The sequence below is a fragment of the Borostomias antarcticus genome, assembly GCF_949987555.1.
Source record: "Borostomias antarcticus genome assembly, chromosome: 4".
Classification (NCBI taxonomy): domain Eukaryota; kingdom Metazoa; phylum Chordata; class Actinopteri; order Stomiiformes; family Stomiidae; genus Borostomias; species Borostomias antarcticus.
In genome coordinates this window covers 33,556,033-33,575,688 of record NC_140237.1, presented here as the reverse complement: position 1 = coordinate 33,575,688, position 19,656 = coordinate 33,556,033, and the positions used below count along the sequence as shown (strand labels likewise).

At 49.2% G+C, this 19,656-nt stretch overlaps 2 protein-coding genes across 3 annotated transcripts in view; both read left to right on the top strand.

The window, feature by feature from the left end:
• atosa (atos homolog A) overlaps positions 1 to 7,358 on the top strand; it is a gene marked incomplete at its 5' end in the record, with an annotated part of 11,676 nt that extends 4,318 nt beyond the window's left edge. The window contains 10 exon segments of the mRNA XM_084437474.1: positions 132 to 178; positions 181 to 250; positions 418 to 2,137; positions 3,025 to 3,150; positions 3,814 to 3,902; positions 4,661 to 4,757; positions 4,987 to 5,145; positions 5,288 to 5,356; positions 6,092 to 6,294; positions 6,475 to 7,358. Of these exon segments, the coding sequence (XP_084293600.1) occupies positions 132 to 178; positions 181 to 250; positions 418 to 2,137; positions 3,025 to 3,150; positions 3,814 to 3,902; positions 4,661 to 4,757; positions 4,987 to 5,145; positions 5,288 to 5,356; positions 6,092 to 6,294; positions 6,475 to 6,628 (2,734 nt within the window). The 3' untranslated portion in view covers positions 6,629 to 7,358.
• Positions 7,359 to 8,992: 1,634 nt separating this feature from the next.
• Positions 8,993 to 14,510, top strand: arpp19a (cAMP-regulated phosphoprotein 19a). 2 transcript variants are annotated; one of them, XM_084437160.1, is made up of 3 exons: positions 8,993 to 9,121; positions 13,089 to 13,211; positions 13,389 to 14,510. In XM_084437160.1, exons 1-3 carry the CDS (start codon positions 9,065 to 9,067, stop codon positions 13,557 to 13,559), a joined length of 351 nt encoding a protein of 116 aa, XP_084293286.1. In that variant the 5' UTR covers positions 8,993 to 9,064; the 3' UTR covers positions 13,560 to 14,510. The 2 variants fall into 2 exon arrangements, with proteins under 2 accessions (XP_084293286.1, XP_084293287.1); XM_084437161.1 differs by lacking the exon at positions 8,993 to 9,121 and adding an exon at positions 11,919 to 12,028.
• The last annotated feature ends 5,146 nt before the right edge of the window (positions 14,511 to 19,656 follow it).

Genomic DNA, 19,656 nt, shown 5'->3' with positions numbered 1-19,656 from the left:
TCTCTCTCTCTCTCTCCCCTCCCTCTCTCCCCCCCCTCTCTCTCTCTCTCTCTCTCTCTCCTCTCTCCCCCTCTCTCTCTCTCTCTCTCTCTCTCCCCCCCCTCTCTCTCTCTCTCTCTCTCTCTCTCTAGGAGTGGTGACAGGGTGGTGGAGGAGAAGACCCTCCTACTGGCCGTGCGCTGTTCTTCTCCCAGCTCAGCGCCTGGCTGAGCGCCTCGCACGGCATCATCCCCAGAAACATCCTCTACAGGTCCGACACACACACACACACACACACACACACGTAACACGCACACACACCGCGCTCGACATCCATTCACCAACCACTGTGTGAGACTGGCCCGTGTCTGCGCATCGTGCCGCCTCCATGTTTGTACGAATAAAGTTTGACGTGATTTGATTCTCGTCCCCTCGCAGGATCAGCGCGGCGGACGAGGACCTGCTGTGGCAGTTCTCCCAGCCGCCCTCGGAGCACCTGTTCCCCGTGCCCAACGTGTCCCAGAGCGTGGCGCTGCGCGTCCGCGTCCAGTCGCTCCCCCGCCAGCCCGCCTACCCCGCCATGGCGTGCAGCATCCACACCGCGCTGCCGCCGCTCCACGGCAAGGGCCCCGGCCTGGCCCCGCCCCGCCGCAAGGGGCCCCACGACCTCAAAGAGGGCCCGCATCGCAACGCTAACCTCCCCCTGTACAGCAAGGGCCCCGACGCCATGGGGGCCCCCGTGGCCCCCGGGCTCCCTATAACCAGCTTCCCCATCTCCAGCCTTCCCCTGACCGGCCTCCCTCTGACCGGCCTCCCGTTCTCTGGCCTCCCCCTTTACGCCAAGAGGGGCCAGGAGGCCTCCGACGGCCACGGTCACGCCTACCAGAACGGCGACGTTGCCCAGGTCGACCCCCCGCACCGGCAGGGCTCGCCCCTCTTCTCCCGCCCCTCGCCCACGCCCCCCCGCTCCCACTCCCCCCTCCCCCCCGGGGGCAAGAAGGCCGTGAGGTGGTTCTACTCCGCCCTCAGCGGACCCAGCGACCCCGCCCGCGGCGAGGACTACGGGCTGAGCTCTCACGGCGCCGAGAGCGCTAAGGAGTGCGCCCCGGAGCCCCTGAGGGCCTTCAAGACCCTCTCATTGGCCGACCCGCCCCGTTGCCCCTCCCCCAGGCCCGCCGCCACAGAGACCAACCCCCTGATTGGCTCTCTGCTCCAGGAGAGGCAGGAAGTCATCGCCCGCATCGCGCAGCGCCTCAACTTCTGCGACCCGACAGCGCCGCCGCTTCCCTCCGCCCTGTTTACTTCCGACGCCCCTCCCAAAGCATTCTGGGGCAGCGGCCACGACGAAACGACCCCCGCCAAGACCAAAGAGCCCGAAGCCCCGCCCCCTGAGCCCACCGGCTGCGTACGCCCCTCCCCTTTTGACACGCCCGTCAGCGACACGCCCCTCAGTAAGAGGGAGACGTCGTCCCCGAAGCCGGCGGCCTGCAGGAGACTGATACTGAGCGAGACGAAGGACAGAGAGAGAGACAGAGAGAGAGACAACGCGCTGATCTCCCAGGCCGTGCAGGACATCACCAGGCTCATCCAGGACCGGCTGTCTGTCCCCTCCCTGTCCCTGTCCCCGACGCACGGACGGAGCGGCAGCCCGCTGCGCCACACACACACCCAGACGGTCACGCGCACGGTGCGCACGTACACGCACACCACCACCACCACCACCACTCACATCACGCACGCCGCCGGCCCGAGCCAGAGCAACAGCCTCGCCAACGGCCACGAGCAACCTCGCGACGCCGCGCCCGTTTGCGCGGAAAAAGCCCGAGCGAGCCCGGAGGCCGAGCGTTGCGTCAGAGCTCAGAACGGGACCTGCGTTACACTTGAAGACCCTCTGGTCAGACCTCCGCCCGCGGCCCCTCAATGTTTACAGACCCCCCCGCGAGAGGAGCCCCAAGCCCCCGCCTCCCCCGACACCCCCGCCCCCCTCAGAGAGAACGGCCTGGGGACCGGCCAGACCTGCTCCCAGGGCCCCAACCCCACCAAGCTCCAGAGCCAGACCCAGACCCAGACCGCCGCGCCCCAGGATGAGAACCAGGCCCCCGCGGCCTCCTGCCCCCCCGGCTCCACCAGCAGACCCCCCAGCACACAAACTGTCCTGGTGAGTGACACTGCACCGAACCCACCCAGCTGCTACGAGGTTACGGGGCTACGATTCACATTTCCCTCAGTCCAGCGTCTAGTTAACTCAACTATCCTATCTTTTCAGACCGCTCGCTTATGTTTGCAAATTTGGTGCCAAAACAAACATCTGAAAAACAGTTTTAAATAGTTTGCCAAGAACATTTGCGAGTGAAAGTCTCGAGTTGCAAGCGCTGCCCGAGTTGGTTGGCGGCAGAATATTTCCAAAAGCAAAAGCACCTATTTGGCAATATTTGGGATTTAAACCCAATGCTCTCCTTACTCTTGTCGTGTCACCGTGAAATATGACACCGTTGCTCTCGCCTGGGGATGATGAGACCTACTCTGTTACATGCAGAGTGAGTGACAGGAGAGCAGACAGGGGGTCTCATCCTAAGCTTATATTTTATAAATAAGTTATTTTTATTTGATGAACATGGGTGCTGATATGTGAAAATGAATATATACTGTAGTAGGATTCACAGATTCTTTCATTGTTAGGCTTACATCCAATATGCAAGTATATTGTACATATATGTTGTTGTACCCATACAAATGTTGGGTAAAATTCAAATACAGTAAGAATATGGTGTGTGAAAAGTGTAAGGATAAATAATTATTCAAGAAAAAAGTTGGCTAGTATCGGATCGGTATCGGCAGATATACAAATTCAGGAATCGGATCGGAAGTGAATAAAAGTGGATCGGTGCATCTCTAGCTGCATGAAGTGGAATAGCTTTGTTTTTTTAATGTGATGACATCAAAGACCCGTGTAGCTCCAGAAGCTAAAAGAAGAAACAGGCATAGATGCTAAAATTAGTTGATGTAAAAATGATCTTCCTCTCTCTCTCTCTCTCCCTCTCTCAGCGAGCCAACAGCCCCTCCCCCCTGCGTCCGTGCAACAGCTGGAGGAAGCAGAACCGCCACTCGCTAGACGCCACGGCAACTAAGGCCTTCCACCCGTGCACTGGCCTACCCTTGCTCTCCAGTCCTGTAAGACACGCGCACACACACACACACACACACACACACACACACACACATTAACCTGTTTCTTTATCTCACTCTCACACGCAGCATTCTAAGAAGCATGAGTCACAGAGTCTGTTCAATATTCAGGCCAACTTGAAGTGTTTGTGTATGTAATTGTGACTATGCTTTGGAGAGAGCCTCGCATATCCGTCAGCAGGCTTTTTAGCTCCCGTGTCTGTTGTTAGTTAAAGGCTGTAGTTACACTTTTATTGCTGCCATGGAGTACACACACACACACACACACACACACACACAGACTCACAGAAACACTCTCTCGCATATCCACTTCAGACACACACACACACACACACACACACACACACACACTGAGGAGTCAGGGCCACGTGACTCATCTGTTCCTCATCAGCCACAGATTACTGACTAACTTCCTGTTGAACTGACACAGAGCTCCTGGACTGAGGCCGTTTCCTGTCTATGATGAACGTCTGAGCAACAGGCGCACGCACACACATACTCACACGATACACATGCATACTATTATTATACCATAGAAACGTGAACTATTTTGCCAAGTACACAAGCATTATTCCACTGAGTGTACATTGTTATGAATATGTCGATGACCTGACTGTTCTTTAATGACGGTGTGTTTTTCTCTGTCAGGTTCCTCAGAGGAAAACCCAGACTGGCTACTTTGACCTGGATTCATCTCTGATTGGCTGTAAGGGCCTTCCCTGGGCCTCTGGGAAAAGGTACTGACATCCAAATCAGTCTGTCATCGTGTGGCAATAGATTCCTCCCCCAGCCCTTAATGTGGTCCAAACAAGGTTTTCCTACTCCCCAACGGTTAGCATCGGCATTGGGATTAAACGTTCAGATTTATATGTAAGTCTATAAACGGAAAACCCGTTCTAGACCAGAGGTTATGCTGGTATTAACCCCCAGGTGAACGGCCAAGGCCTTTCCCCTGACCATCTGCTGTCTTCTCCCCTCACACTGCCACCTGCTGAGCTAGCAGGTGTACTACTCTTACACCGTACACACTGAGACACACAGCTCAAAATGGCAGCCTAAACCTACCCTTTACACAATCCATGGGCAGCACTTCCACGAGCCAGACCGGGACTAGGACTGCGTACTAGATGACGGTTGCACCGATGACATAAAAATGCTATGATCATGCAAACGGTATTCGTCGCGCGGTATCAGTTATGACGACTGGGGCCTAAAGGCGTACGAGGGAATAGACAAAAGGCAAAAGAGCTGTGCGCACATCCCACCTCAGTAGGCCAGGTGCTGGGGCTTAGAGTACATGCGTGAGGAGAGAGGAGAGATCCGCACACTGATATCTCCCGGTTCACTTTATTGGGGAAAAAAGCAACGTTTCGACCCTTGGGTCTTCATCAGGCAACTTCCGGGGGAATGGCTTCAGGGTCCGTATCTTAAGCCTGGTCCAGGCGCATGGTAACCAGGCGGTGTGTTGTTACCCCCCCCCCCCCCCCCCCCCCAGGGTGTGCCTGAAGAGGGAGGAGGACACGCAGGAGCCTCAGCAGCTGTTCAGCATCAGCGCCCCGCCCGCCAGTCTCAGTCTGCTGGGCAACTTTGAGGTACCGGATCCCGGACACGGCAATACCTGATCACAAGTCTGAACATCAGGATGAGTATTTAGGAGATGGTGGAACAAAATGAACTTATTTAGAGTATCTGTGTGTGTGTGTGTGTGTGTGTGTGTGTGTGTGTGTGTGTGTGTGTGTGTGTGTGTGTGTGTGTGTGTGTGTGTGTGTGTGTGTGCGTGTGTGTGTGCGCGTGTGTGTGTGTGTGTGCGCGCGTCGACAGGAGTGTGTGCTGAACTACCGCCTGGAGCCTCTGGGTACGATAGAGGGCTTCACGGCGGAGGTCGGCGCCAGCGGGACCTTCTGCCCCAGTCACATGACCTTCCCCGTGGACGTGTCCTTCTACAGCGTGTCCGAAGACAACGCTCCCTCGCCGTACATGGTGAGAAGTTAATTTAACTCACTCAACCCGATTGGCTCGACGCAAGACGACATTCGCGACGGCAACCGGAAGCACCACGCCACTGCTTGTTCTCCACTTCCTGTTGTCTTGTGTGCGTGACGCTGTTTTTGTACATCTGTAGGGCGTTATCAACCTGGAGTCCCTGGGTAAACGCGGCTACCGCGTACCTCCATCAGGAACCATTCAAGTGGTAAGAAAACATTTGACTAGTTTTTACATCGTGTCGCCAATGTTTACACGCTGGATCGTTTTGACCTAGAAAACAAAGGCCAGACGGTTCTTCAGGGTCATGAGGTTCCTCACAGTAACTGACAGATGAGAACAAAGGGATGGGAGTCTGGCGTCTGAGTGTAGCACCAGGGAGACACCTTGTGGGCGATAGGAAAATTGCAGCCGAGTGATGAGGACTTGAGGGTGCGTGTCCAAGCTGTATGTAGAGTAGCTGAACAGCGCCAAGCTCACAGCTGCATAGAGCGCACTAAAGCTAGAGTTTAGAGCTGGCTAGGCTACCAGTATTTTACACCTACCTTAGCAATGAGTGTCGTGTTTTTGCAGGCTGCAGATTAACTAGCCAGGTTAATATAACTAGCTAATGTTAGCTAGTGCTAGCGTTCGTTGTCTCTGCGGTTTTGCCAAAAACCGACCATCCTCGTCGTCAGAACAGCCTTTTACAGCCTGCGCTCTAGCCCAAAGAAAGGTCAACTTTTTTCAACTTAAGAAAAAAGCCAAGAGCACATGGCACTATAGCGCTAAAAAGAGCTTGGTACACAGCTGTCGTCTATAGCGCCCTAGAGCTCAGTACCCATTGTAAACAACAACAACAAAAACAACAGCTCTAAAATACAGCTCGCCGGTGGACACGCCCCCTGAGACCAAGGCTTTGACCCTTTGTTAAAACCCCGTCTTCTCTCTCTCTCCCGGTCAGACCTTATTCAACCCCAACAAGACCGTGGTGAAGATGTTTGTGGTGGTGTACGACCTGAGGGCCATGCCAGCCGGACACCAGACCTTCCTGCGCCAGAGGACCTTCTCCGTTCCCGTCCGCCGCGAGAGCGCGCACACGCACGCCAGCAGGAAGCCCCTCCCGCTGGGCCAGGGCCGCGCCCTGCGCTATCTCGTTCACCTGAGGTGAGACGCCGCTCTCGGCGGTCAGACTTTTCGATCGAAACCCTAAACCGAGCTATCCTAACAGGAAGTCACCGCCATTTGATTAAGCAAGCTTTCCACTTCCATCTCTCTCTCTCTCTCTCTCTCTCTCTCTCTCTTGCTCTCTCTCTCTCTTCCTCTCTTTCTCTCTCTCTCTCTCAGGTTCCAGAGCTCTAAGTCTGGGAAGATCTACCTCCATAGAGACATTCGTCTGCTGTTCTCCAGGAAGTCAATGGAGGTGGACAGCGGCGCTGCCTACGAGCTCCAGTCTTTCACCGAGTCCCCCGCCGACCCACCCTTCTCTCCCCGCTGCTGAGGGGCTCCCTCGGGGGGGAGACGGAGAGGGTAGATCTGAAACGACAGCCTATTCTCTAGCCACCTACTGTGCACCGGACGGCCCCAGCTAGGAGTAATGAATAGGGTGCCATTTTAGAAGCAACCTGAGCTTCCCTGTTCTAACCACACTGCAGGGCCTTGACAGATCGGTAGGCATGCTGAGCTCTATGGCTTTGGGCCTCGTCACAGCCAATGTCCCCAGCGTCTGGCAGGAGAGGACAGCACAGGGAGAGTCTCAGGAGGTCGACCCCCGAGAGGTAGAACCCCCCCCCCCCCCTCGTCCTGTCCAGTCAGACAGCTGTGCTCAGACCAGGGGGTCCGCAATTGAATAGCGCATGTGGTACAGATCCATTCCAGAGGACGAGCCCAAACACAAACAACCATGGACCACTGAAGAACCCCCGACAACCAATCAAGCCAGAGAAAGATCCTCGGTCAACATCAGAAGCGCACTGTGCATTTCCAAGATAACTGGAAATGGAAAATAGTAATATTCTCAAACTTTTCTTTTTTTTGTACTGTTACAGAACCACTTTATCGGAAGTGTTGCAATAGAAGGAAAGTAACCATAGCTTAGTGTTTACGTATTTACTTTCAGTTTACCATCAGTTATTTAATATTTAAATTAATATTTCAGTTATGGCTCATGTGACGTCTGTCATGCTAAGCATTATGATGTAGTGCAAACTCTGTAAATCATAGTATGTATTTTTGACATCAATATTCAGATCTGAAAATATAAATATATCTATATCTTATAAAGCAATCTTCAAATCGGTATTGTGCCTTTGTGTTTTCATTATATTCCCACCATGCTGTATAGACGAGCTCACAAGACCTGTAACAGAGGAATAAATAGACGATTCTCCCCTGTGAGTATAGCCATGAAGCTCCCTCATGGTGATAGTTTCTGAGCTCATGTGATATTGTTCTTAAGTTCCAGGTCCATGCCAAACCTTCTCCACTGAACACATTCTATTTTTGTAATGAACAATTAAGCATTAGGCTACTTATGTCTGTATCATTTTATATCAGCAGATTCCATCCAAAATGATGAAGCCCAATTAAGTGTTGGTGATTGAAGAGCTCTTCACAACGAATTAAAAAGAGCATGTCAATAAACATTCAGCTCGCAATTCAACACAAAATCACTTCATATGTCATGAGTACAACTTAGAAGTAACAATAGAAAATACATTAAAGGTTTAACTAGTTTTCTAGTAACGTTTCTGTATAATAGACAATGATGTTATTATTTATTAAGAATTTTGAAACTAACATTCAAGGCCTGGGTGGGTTAAAGGTACCCAATGTAGTTTTTGACCACTAGTATGCGCTCTAGAGCAAATTTGAGAAGGTGGTCCCCAAAAATCGCGTACTACGTCATTGCGTCAATCCGCGGAGCACATAATAGTGACGTTTCACACATCTTTGTTGTTTTCAAAACATTAGCTAAATATCATTTTGCGAAGAAATGACAAGGTAGGAAAGACATTCAAGTGATTCAACATGTTTATTAGACTACAAGGAACCATATAATCGAGGAATTTCGAAAATAAACAAAGAACGGATTGTTTTGATTCACGTTTCGTTGGGTTCCTTTAATTTTGTCCCCCCTAGGAGTGACGTAATATCGTGACAGCCATATTTACAACTTCGAGTAACAATAGAAAATACATTAAAGGTTTAACTAGTTTTCTATTAACGTTTCTGTATAATAGACAATTATGTTATTATTTATTAAGAATTTTGAAACTAACATTCAAGGCCTGGGTGGGTTAATTTGAAACTAACATTCAAGGCCTTGGGTGGGTTAATTTTGAAACTAACATTCAAGGCCTGGGTGGGTTAATTTGGAAACTAACATTCAAGGCCTGGGTGGGTTAATTTTGAAACTAACATTCAAGGCCTGGGTGGGTTAATTTTGAAACTAACATTCAAGGCCTGGGTGGGTTAATGTTGAAACTAACATTCAAGGCCTGGGTGGGTTAATTTTGAAACATTCAAGGCCTGGGTGGGTTAATTTTGAAACTAACATTCAAGGCCTGGGTGGGTTAATGTTGAAACTAACATTCAAGGCCTGGGTGGGTTAATTTTGAAACATTCAAGGCCTGGGTGGGTTAATTTTGAAACTAACATTCAAGGCCTGGGTGGGTTAATTTTGAAACTAACATTCAAGGCCTGGGTGGGTTAATTTTGAAACACACATTCAAGGCCTGGGTGGGTTAATTTTGAAACTAACATTCAAGGCCTGGGTGGGTTAATGTTGTCCCCCCTAGGAGTGACGTAATCTCGCGACAGCCATGTTTGTGCGGGAGTGAACAGTGAGGATTTGTATGGGAAGGAAACCAGGGCACATTTCAGCTTGTGTTCAGATCTTGTGTACCTATTCCCGGGGCTTTCACATTCACCAGACATGTCTGAGGAAATCGAGGGAACCAGGACTGGTGAAGAGGCGCTGGTTGAAGAAAAAGTAGGTTTTAAACGGCTAGCTAGCCATCACAAGAGCACGATGAGCATGCTAGCATGAGGGTTAGCAAGCCAGCTAACGTGAGCTACTAGCTTGTCTGGATGTGAACAGTGACACCTACGTGACTCCAATTTCTATCTAGCTAGAAATTTAAGCTTGCCAAAGCAAAGGAGCAAAGATGAACTGGCTATCTAGATGCATTAGCTAGCAGATGAACTAGCTCTCTAGATGCATTAGCTAGTAAAGATGAACTAGCTCTCTAGATGCATTAGCTAGTAAAGATGAACTAGCTCTCTAGATGCATTAGCTAGTAAAGATGAACTAGCTCTCTAGATGCATTAACTAGTAAAGATGAACTAGCTCTCTAGATGGGTTAGCTAGCAGATGAACTAGCTCTCTAGATGCATTAGCTAGGAGATGAACTAGCTCTCTAGATGCATTAGCTAGTAAAGATGAACTGGCTATCTAGATGCATTAGCTAGCAGATGAACTAGCTCTCTAGATGCATTAGCTAGTAAAGATGAACTAGCTCTCTAGGTGCATTAGCTAGGAGATGAACTAGCTCTCTAGATGCATTAGCTAGTAAAGATGACAAGCTCTCTAGATGCATTAGCTAGGAGATGAACTAGCTCTCTAGATGCATTAACTAGTAAAGATGAACCAGCTCTCTAGATGCATTAGCTAGTAAAGATGAACTAGCTCTCTAGATGCATTAACTAGTAAAGATGAACTAGCTCTATAGATGCATTAGCTAGCAGATGAACTAGCTCTCTAGATGCATTAGCTAGTAAAGATGAACTAGCTCTCTAGATGCATTAGCTAGTAAAGATGAACTAGCTCTCTAGATGCATTAGCTAGTAAAGATGAACTAGCCATCTAGATGCATTAGCTAGGAGATGAACTAGCTCTCTAGATGCATTAGCTAGGAGATGAACTAGCTCTCTAGATGCATTAGCTAGTAAAGATGAACTAGCTATCTAGATGCATTAGCTAGTAAAGATGAACTAGCTCTCTAGATGCATTAGCTAGTAAAGATGAACTAGCCATCTAGATGCATTAGCTAGTAGAGATGAACTAGCTCTCTAGATGCATTAGCTAGTAAAGATGGACTAGCTCTCTAGATGCATTAGCTAGTAAAGATGAACTAGCTCTCTAGATGCATTAGCTAGCAGAGATGAACTAGCTCTCTAGATGCATTAGCTAGCAGAGATGAACTAGCTCTCTAGATGTATTAGCTAGTAGAGATGAACTAGCTCTCTAGATGCATTAGATAGTAAAGATGAACTAGCTCTCTAGATGCATTAGCTAGTAAAGAGGAACTAGCTCTCTAGATGCATTAGCTAGCAGAGATGAACTAGCTCTCTAGATGCATTAACTAGTAAAGATGAACTAGCTCTCTAGATGCATTAGCTAGTAAAGATGAACTAGCTCTCTAGATGCATTAGCTAGGAGATGAACTAGCTCTCTAGATGCATTAGTTAAGAGATGAACTGGCTCTCTAGATGCATTAGCTAGTAGAGATGAACTAGCTCTCTAGATGGGTTAGATAGCAAAGATGAACTAGCTCTCTAGATGGGTTAGATAGCAAAGATGAACTAGCTCTCTAGATGCATTAGCTAGGAGATGAACTAGCTCTCTAGATGAACTAGCTCTCTAGATGCATTAGCTAGGAGATGAACTAGCTCTCTAGATGCATTAGCTAGGAGATGAACTAGCTCTCTAGATGCATTAGCTAGGAGATGAACTAGCTCTCTAGATGCATTAGCTAGTAAAGATGAACTAGTTATCTAGATGCATTAGCTAGTAAAGATGAACTAGCTCTCTAGATGCATTAGCTAGTAAAGATGAACTAGCTCTCTAGATGCATTAGCTAGTAAAGATGAACTAGCTCTCTAGATGCATTAGCTAGTAAAGATGAACTAGCTCTCTAGATGCATTAGCTAGGAGATGAACTAGCTCTCTAGATGCATTAGCTAGTAAAGAGGAACTAGCTCTCTAGATGCATTAACTAGTAAAGATGAACTAGCTCTCTAGATGCATTAACTAGGAGATGAACTCGCTCTCTAGATGAACTAGCTCTCTAGATGAACTAGCTCTCTAGATGAACTAGCTCTCTAGATGCATTAGCTGGCCAGCTAGCTAGTGGACTGATAGTGAGCTAGCGAGGCTTTTAGCACTAGTCTCTATTGGTTGGAACATTATTGCAACTTCCAGAGATTAGGAAATTAAACACAGGATATTATCTTGACAGCTAACGTGATGTATTGTTTATGTTGCAGGAAATAGACGTATCTCATTGGCACACTAGCAAACTGGCTATCTATCCATCTATCTATCTGTCTGTCTGTCTATCTTTCTATCCCTATCTATCTATCTAACTATCTATCTATCTAACTATCTATCTATCTAACTATCTATCTATCTATCTATCTATCTATCTATCTAACTATCTATCTATCTATCTAACTCTATCTATCTATCTATCTATCTATATCTCTATCTATCTATCTAACTATCTATCTATCTAACTCTATCTATCTATCTATATCTCTATCTATCTATCTATATCTCTATCTATCTATCTAACTATCTGTCTATCTATCTATCTATCTATCTATCTATCTATATCTCCATCTATCTATCTATCTATCTATCTATCTATATCTCCATCTATCTATCTATCTATCTATCTATCTATCTATCTATCTATCTATCTATCTATCTATCTATCTTCATGCACACGATGACTGTTGTCTGACGTTCTAGCTCACGTTAGCTGGCGCTCTGTTGATTTGACCAAGCTGTCGCTAGTGCTATAGCTTACTTTGAGTTTTACATTGTTTAACTTTAGTGCTTCATAAAAAGCTTTCACGTTATACATATTCGGTCAGTGTACGGATAGACCACCGTGTAAGTAACGCTATTGACGTGGGTAAAGTGACTTGGTCAGGCTAGCATTGCCCAACTAGCTTATGGTGCGTTCGTTTGTGGTCGGAGGAGGCAAGTCGCAAGTAGCAAAATACACCTGTGTGCATTCAAGCTATATACCATTATATCACAGTTACCTAGTTATATCTATATACCATTATATCACAGTTACCTAGTTATATCTATATACCATTATATCACAGTTACCTAGTTATATCTATATACCATTATATCACAGTTACCTAGTTATATCTAGTGCATTCGAGCAACTGGGGGCTGAGAAACATCCAAATTTGCGACGAGGAAGTGCGAGTTCATGCGGTGTTTTATTTAATCATTCCTAGAAGCAAGTCCCAATTTACCACCTCCCAGTTACAAACGAATGCACCATAACTTACCGCATTATTGCATGTGTCCCTTATCATGCTAGCAAATAGGCTTGGTCATTACGCCCATATTACAGCCGTGTATTACTGCCGTGGGTATTTGCAAATTCTCTTTCCCGGCCTAATTGAGCTATTCAGTAGTAGCTAGCTATGTTGTGTAAACTAACGCTGGTGTTTTTGTAGCTGTTACTTGACCATATCAGTGACAATTGCCTTGGTATAAGTATAAAGTGAAGCAATGCGTTATGAATGAGGTTGTGCATTGGGTTAGATAGGGAGTGAGAGGGGGTATATACAATTATCTATAGAGTCTATTGACATGTATATCCACAGTACATGATGAGGATATGTATATTCTACTGTGTATACATATTATGAAGTGCTGAGTGTAGCCATTGGGCTTAGTCCAGAGTTCAACAGGCAGTGTTTTCATTCAGGATCCTGATGGACTGAGGGAAGAAACTCCATCTGAGCCTCTCCATGTTGGTTTTAGAGTATCTAAAACTAATCTATCTACCTATCTAGAGTATCTAAAACTAATCTATCTACCTATCTAGAGTATCTCCTCTCTGACCTGGGCAGAGAGAAGAGGCTGTTGTCTGGGTGGCTGCGATCATTCAGGGTTTTCATAAACCTTTTTGATGTGTGTTTTTCAGGAGATGGAGGACAAAGTGATCAGCCCCGAGAAGGCAGAGGAGGCCAAGTTGAAGGCTCGGTACCCTAATCTGGGGCACAAACCTGGCGGTTCTGACCTGCTCCGTAAACGCCTACAGAAGGGGGTGAGTCAATCCCCCACCTCCTCACTTCTGCGATCACGTCTGATTGTACACATACTTTTTTCTCAAATGACTGGTGGTTATATTATTCTACATCCTAGATGTGTTCAATCTGTATAACCCATCTCTTTCTCATCTCTCTCTCTCTCTCTCTCTCTCTCTCTCTCTCTCTCTCTGCAGCAAAAGTATTTTGACTCTGGTGACTACAACATGGCAAAAGCCAAGATCAAGAACAAGCAGCTGCCTGCAGCGACGACGGAGAAGGCGGAGATCACTGGGGACCATATCCCCACCCCCCAGGACCTGCCCCAAAGGAAACCCTCCCTGGTGGCCAGCAAACTCGCTGGCTGATACACACACTGCCCCTGTCCCTTACCCCTAAACCTCCCCATTCTACCTTGCTCAACCCTCAGCCCTACCCACTCCACTCCCAGGCCCCTAGCCCAAACCCTACCCTCAACTCCTAGCCCTAACCCAAGAGGGAGCACTTTCCCTGGTGGCTAGCGGAAAGGGCTACCATGTCCCTGCCCCTAACCCCTGTCACTTCCTGTCCCTCACTCCCGTCCCCCCTCACTGACCACTTTACTCCGTCATAGTCCCCACTCCTCATCCCTCTCCGATTCTGTGTCTGATTTCTTTTTTTACTCCCATGTATAAATACACTGATAGAAGGAAACAGGCGCTTGTTGGAAGTGAACGGACTCTTATGAACCTGCTCTGCTGATGTACTGTAGGACATGACGATGCTGTAGTCGTTGGCTGTGAGGGGGAGACACAGAAGCTGCATTATCTCTGAAAGGGCTTCAATGTTATCTACAGTCCTGTAGTTGGAAGTGTACATATTTCCTAGTGTTTGGAGCGGAAGCAGAAATCGGCCTTTTTTAGAAAGTTTTACATTATCATTGTATCATTCACTGTATGTTTTCATTAAAGGTGCAATAGTCAAGCTTTGGATGTAGACTTATAATGAATAAAAGCTTTTAGAAGGGTGTGGAATAAAAGTATTCCTTTCCCTCCCAAAATGTATTGATTATGAATTTATCATTTAAAAAATGTTGATGAAATGAACTTTTTGTTTACCTTTGTCTGAGATGTCTGAGGTTTGGTTCCCGCCTCTAACAAGGCTCGTTAACCAATAGTATTACGATGCTGGTACCACACGGGGAGACAGGACCAATCAGGAGTCAGAATACTATTGTCTCACAAGCCTTGTTGGAGTCAATAAGGTTGGTAGAGTCGTTAACCCATTTTTTAAAAATAATTGGTCTACATCGAAGTCTTGATTATTGCTCTGTTAAATGATGCTGTAATGTGCTTGAGTGATTGAATATAGGCTAACCCTTGATAATGGCCATGAGCACAGAGGCAGTTTTGTTGATGTGTACACACTGAAGCGTTGAGAGAACAGACGGACCAGGCAGTGAAGGAGTGCGTTGAGAGAACAGACGGACCAGGCAGTGAAGGAGTGCGTTGAGAGAACAGACGGACCAGGCAGTGAAGGAGTGCGTTGAGAGAACAGACGGACCAGGCAGTGAAGGAGTGTGTTGAGAGAACAGATGGACCAGGCAGTGAAGGAGTGTGTTGAGAGAACAGACGGACCAGGCAGTGAAGGAGTGCGTTGAGAGAACAGACGGACCAGGCAGTGAAGGAGTGCGTTGAGAGAACAGACGGACCAGGCAGTGAAGGAGTGCGTTGAGAGAACAGACGGACCAGGCAGTGAAGGAGTGCGTTGAGAGAACAGACGGACCAGGCAGTGAAGGAGTGCGTTGAGAGAACAGACGGACCAGGCAGTGAAGGAGTGCGTTGAGAGAACAGACGGACCAGGCAGTGAAGGCCAGAGTGACCATGAACAGTATGGAAGTGCATGTGTGACACAGGGCTCCTAAATGCATCCTCATCTAGCTCTCAACTGACCTGAAATCACATTCATTCATACACCCACACACACACACACACACTGGTGAGATATCTGTCCACCGGGTGAAGGTGATGACCAGCTGAGGTGTGTGTGTGTGGGGTGGGGGGGGGGGGGGGGGGCAAGGCTGTGGTCGATGGGCTAAAGCACCTCATCATCTGAGCTGTGCATGTACATGACTGCCCTGCTGTCACTTTGTGCCATTTTGTTTTGTAAATAAAATAGTTTTGCACAAATCTATTTTTATTTGTTGTATTTTCTATGACTTGTGATCAAGGTTATATTCAGATCACAACCGGTTTAACAGCCCAAGATATCCCTCCTGCCCAGACTATACCTGGGGTTAAAGTGGAGCTAGCCCGTTTTATACCCTGGGTATATTCTGGGCTAGTTCAGTTTATACCACAGGGTATTATTTAGGCTAGGCTATTTCATACCCCTCTAGGCCAGATTATACCCCCCACACTCAGGTACACAAAATACCCTGGGGTTAAAGTGGGCTAACCTGTTTTATACCCCGGGTATATTCTGGTATATTCTGGTCCCATTTATACCCTGGGGTATTATTTTGGCTTGGCTATTTCATACCTAAAACCCACAGGTTTTTAAGAAAAAGGTCAAACAAAGGCTGTTACATAGTATCTCAAAATAAGGATAGTCATACCAACATGACCAGTATATAGACTAAAGAAGCAAACGGTCTTTTTACTCCGTACAGTAGCATATTTGAAAGGTATGTATAAATTGTGTGCAATGTGTATAGATTTTAACTTTAGGATGGTGGTATAAATGTAAATGTTAGAACTGTATCTGACACTGTTAATTTAATGCAATTATCGTATGTAACATGTTGTTTGATGGCCACCAGGGACCATGATGGAAATAAGTCCTGGACTTTATTGTGTCTAGCCCCAAGACAAATATGTATTCCTGCCAAAGACATATATCTTTTATCAATGTGTTCAGTATTTTTTGACAAATAAATCAAATCAAATCAACCCACCTAGACCAGCTTATACCCCCCATACTTAGATACACAATAACAGCAATAATCAAGGATACAGTATTCAATTTAGATTTTATTTCACTATGACGCCAAGAGGCACCCAGAGCCACGGCAATAACCACAAAGCACAACCAAACACAAGCACAACAAAACACAAGTGTTTTATTGCTGTCCTACCTGTCAGAATAGAATTTAGTGGCTGTCCTACCTGTCACAATAGAAGTTAATGGCTGTCCTACCTGTCACAATAGAATTTAGTGGCTGTCCTACCTGTCACAATAGAAGTTAATGGCTGTCCCAGCTGTCACAATAGAATTTAGTAGCTGTCACAATAGAAGTTAGTGGCTGCTACATGTCACAATAGAAGCCAATGGCTGACCTACCTGTCACAATAGAAGTTAGTGGCTGCTACATGTCACAATAGAAGCCAATGGCTGACCTACTTGTCACAATAGAAGCCAGTAGCTGTCCTACCTGTCACAATAGAAGTTAGTGGCTGTCCTACCTCTCACAATAGAAGTTAGTGGCTGACCTATCTACCTGTCACAATAGAAGTCAGTAGCTGTCCCGCCTGTCACAATAGAAGTTAGTGGCTGCTACCTGTCACAATAAAAGTCAGTGGCTGACCTATCTGTCACAATAAAAGCCAGTAGGTGTCCTAACTGACACACTAGAAGTCAGTGGCTGATCCACCTGTCACAATAGAAGTCAGTATCTGTCCCGCCTGTCACAATAGAAGTTAGTGGCTGCTACCTGTCACAATAAAAGTCAGTGGCTGACCTATCTGTCACAATAAAAGCCAGTAGGTGTCCTAACTGTCACACTAGAAGTCAGTGGCTGTCCTACCTGTCAATAGAAGTTAGTGGCTGTCCTACCTGTCACAATAGAAGTCAGTGGCTGTCCTACCTGTCACAATAGAAGTTAGTGGCTGTCCTACCTGTCACAATAGAAGTTAGTGGCTGTCCTACCTGTCACAATAGAAGTCAGTGGCTGTCCTACCTGTCACAATAGAAGTTAGTTGTTAAGGGGTCAGGAGGTGAACCCAAGAGCAGACACGACGGCAGGATAAGGGGGAGAAGCCAAGATGGCGCGTTTAATTGGTTCAAGGTACAGTCCAGGGTTGGGCAGAGAATAGTCAATAATCCAGGCAGGGTACAGTACACGGGCAGGGTAGTCAGGCAGGCTGGGTTTGTTACACAGGCAGGGTAGTCGGACAGGCTGGGTTTGGTAGACGGGCAGGATAGTCAGGCAGGCTGGGTTCAGGCAATGGCGGGAGTCCTGGAAGGGTAAACCAAAAACGAGACAGGTAAATAAAAAGCTCAGGGGACAAAAACGGTGGTTACAGTAGCAAGGTCAAAAACAGGCAAGGTCAAAAACAGGCAAGGTAAAGGGAGCTAGAGCCGTGAGGTTACCACATGGGAATTCAACGATCTGGCGCCGCATGCTGTGTGGAGTGGCTTCTTAACCTCCTGGGCTGATGGGCTGCAGGTGGTGGCTGGCCAGGATGGGGTGCAATCACCGGAATGACCGGCAGCTGCTCACGCCGACGAGCCCGCAGTTCCCTCTGGGAGGTGCCAGGGGACTCGTTCTCGGAGATAGGGTTAGGGGCAGGCAGAGAGGCAGGGTTAGAGGCATGGGTTGTGACAGGACCCCCCCCTCTACGGGCGCCTCCCGGCGACCGACCAGGCAGGCCAGGGTGGGCCCGGTGGAAATCCCGGACAAGAGAGGGGTCCAGGATGTGCCTGCGGGGCACCCAGCTTTGCTCCTCAGGCCCATAACCCTCCCAATCGACAAGGTATTGCAGACCCCGGCCCCGGCGACGGACCCTCAGCAACCGCCGGACAGTCCAGGCCGGATGGTCGTCGATGAGGCGGACGGGGGGGGGAGCATCGCCCGGGGGGCAAAGGGGACTGACCTTCACAGGTTTGATCCTGGAGACGTGGAAGACCGGGTGGATCCTCATGGCGGGGGGCAACCTGAGCTTGACCGCCACAGGGTTGACCACGCTCTCATTGACGTAGGGGCCGAGGAAGCGGGGGACCAGCTTCCTGCAACCTGCCTGCAGCGGAATGTCCCTGGAGGAGAGCCAGACCTCCTGGCCAGGCACATAGTTGGGGGCCGGGGTCCGACGCTGGTCGGCATACCGCTGGCTTCTGCGGGTGGAGCGGAGCAGGGCCGAGCGGGCGGTCCTCCAGATCCTGCGGCAGCGGTCAATGTGGGCCTGGACTGACGGGACAGCCAGCTCCTCCTCCTGCAAAAGGGGCGGTTGGTAACCCAGGGAGCACTCAAACGGGGACTGACCTGAGGAGGCGTTGGGCAGGGTGTTGTGGGCGTACTCGACCCAGGAGATGCGCTTGCTCCAAGAGGCCGTGCTCCGGCCCGTGATGCACCGCAGGGCAGTGCCCAGGTACTGGTTGGCCCGTTCCGCCTGCCCGTTGGTCTGGGGGTGGAAGCCCGAGGACAGGCTGACAGTGGCCCCCATAGCCCGACAGAACTCCCTCCAGACCCGAGAGGTGAACTGCGGCCCCCTGTCTGACACAATGTCGAGGGGGATGCCATGGAGACGGACCACGTGAGTCACCAGCAGGTCCGCAGTCTCAGAGGCAGAGGGGAGCTTAGGCAGCGGCACGAAGTGGGCAGCCTTCGAGAAACGGTCAATGATGGTCAGGATCACCGTGTTTCCCTGGGATGGGGGGAGACCAGTGACGAAGTCCAACCCAATGTGGCTCCAGGGTCGGCCGGGAACAGGCAGGGGACGCAGAAGTCCTGAAGGGGGCTGGTGGGAGGACTTACTCCGGGCACACACCGTACAGGCCTGGACGTACTTGGTGGTGTCGACGGCCATGGTGGGCCACCAGAACCGGCGCCTAAGCAGGGTTAGCGTGCGGCTGGCTCCTGGGTGACAGGCGAACTGGGACGTGTGGGCCCACTGGAGGACCTGGGTACGGACCCGGTCAGGCACAAAGAGGCGGTTTGCCGGACCACCGCCTGGGTCTGGCTGAGTCCTCTGGGCCTCCCTCACGATCCCCTCTACCTCCCAAGTGAGAGCACCCACCACACAGGAGGAGGGCAGAATAGTGTCCAGCTCTGCACTCCGCTCCGGGGGCGAGAACTGGCGTGAGAGAGCATCTGGCTTCACATTGCGGGACCCTGGTCGGTAGGTCAGGGTGAAATTGAAGCGGCCGAAAAACAGAGCCCACCTGGCCTGCCGGGGATTCAGCCTCTTTGCGTCCCGGATGTAGATCAGGTTCTTGTGGTCAGTCCACACGATGATCGGCTGCTCCGTCCCCTCCAGCCAGTGCCTCCACTCCTGCAGTGCGAGTTGGACCGCGAGAAGCTCCCTGTTTCCTACGTCGTAGTTCCTCTCGGCCGGCTCCAAGCGGCGGGAGAAGAAGGCGCAGGGGTGGAGCTTGCCGTCCGTCACGGCCCTCTGGGACAGGACCGCCCCAACCCCCGTGTCGGAGGCGTCAACCTCCAGGATGAATTGGAGTGAGGGGTCCGGTTGGATGAGGACAGGTGCGGAGGTG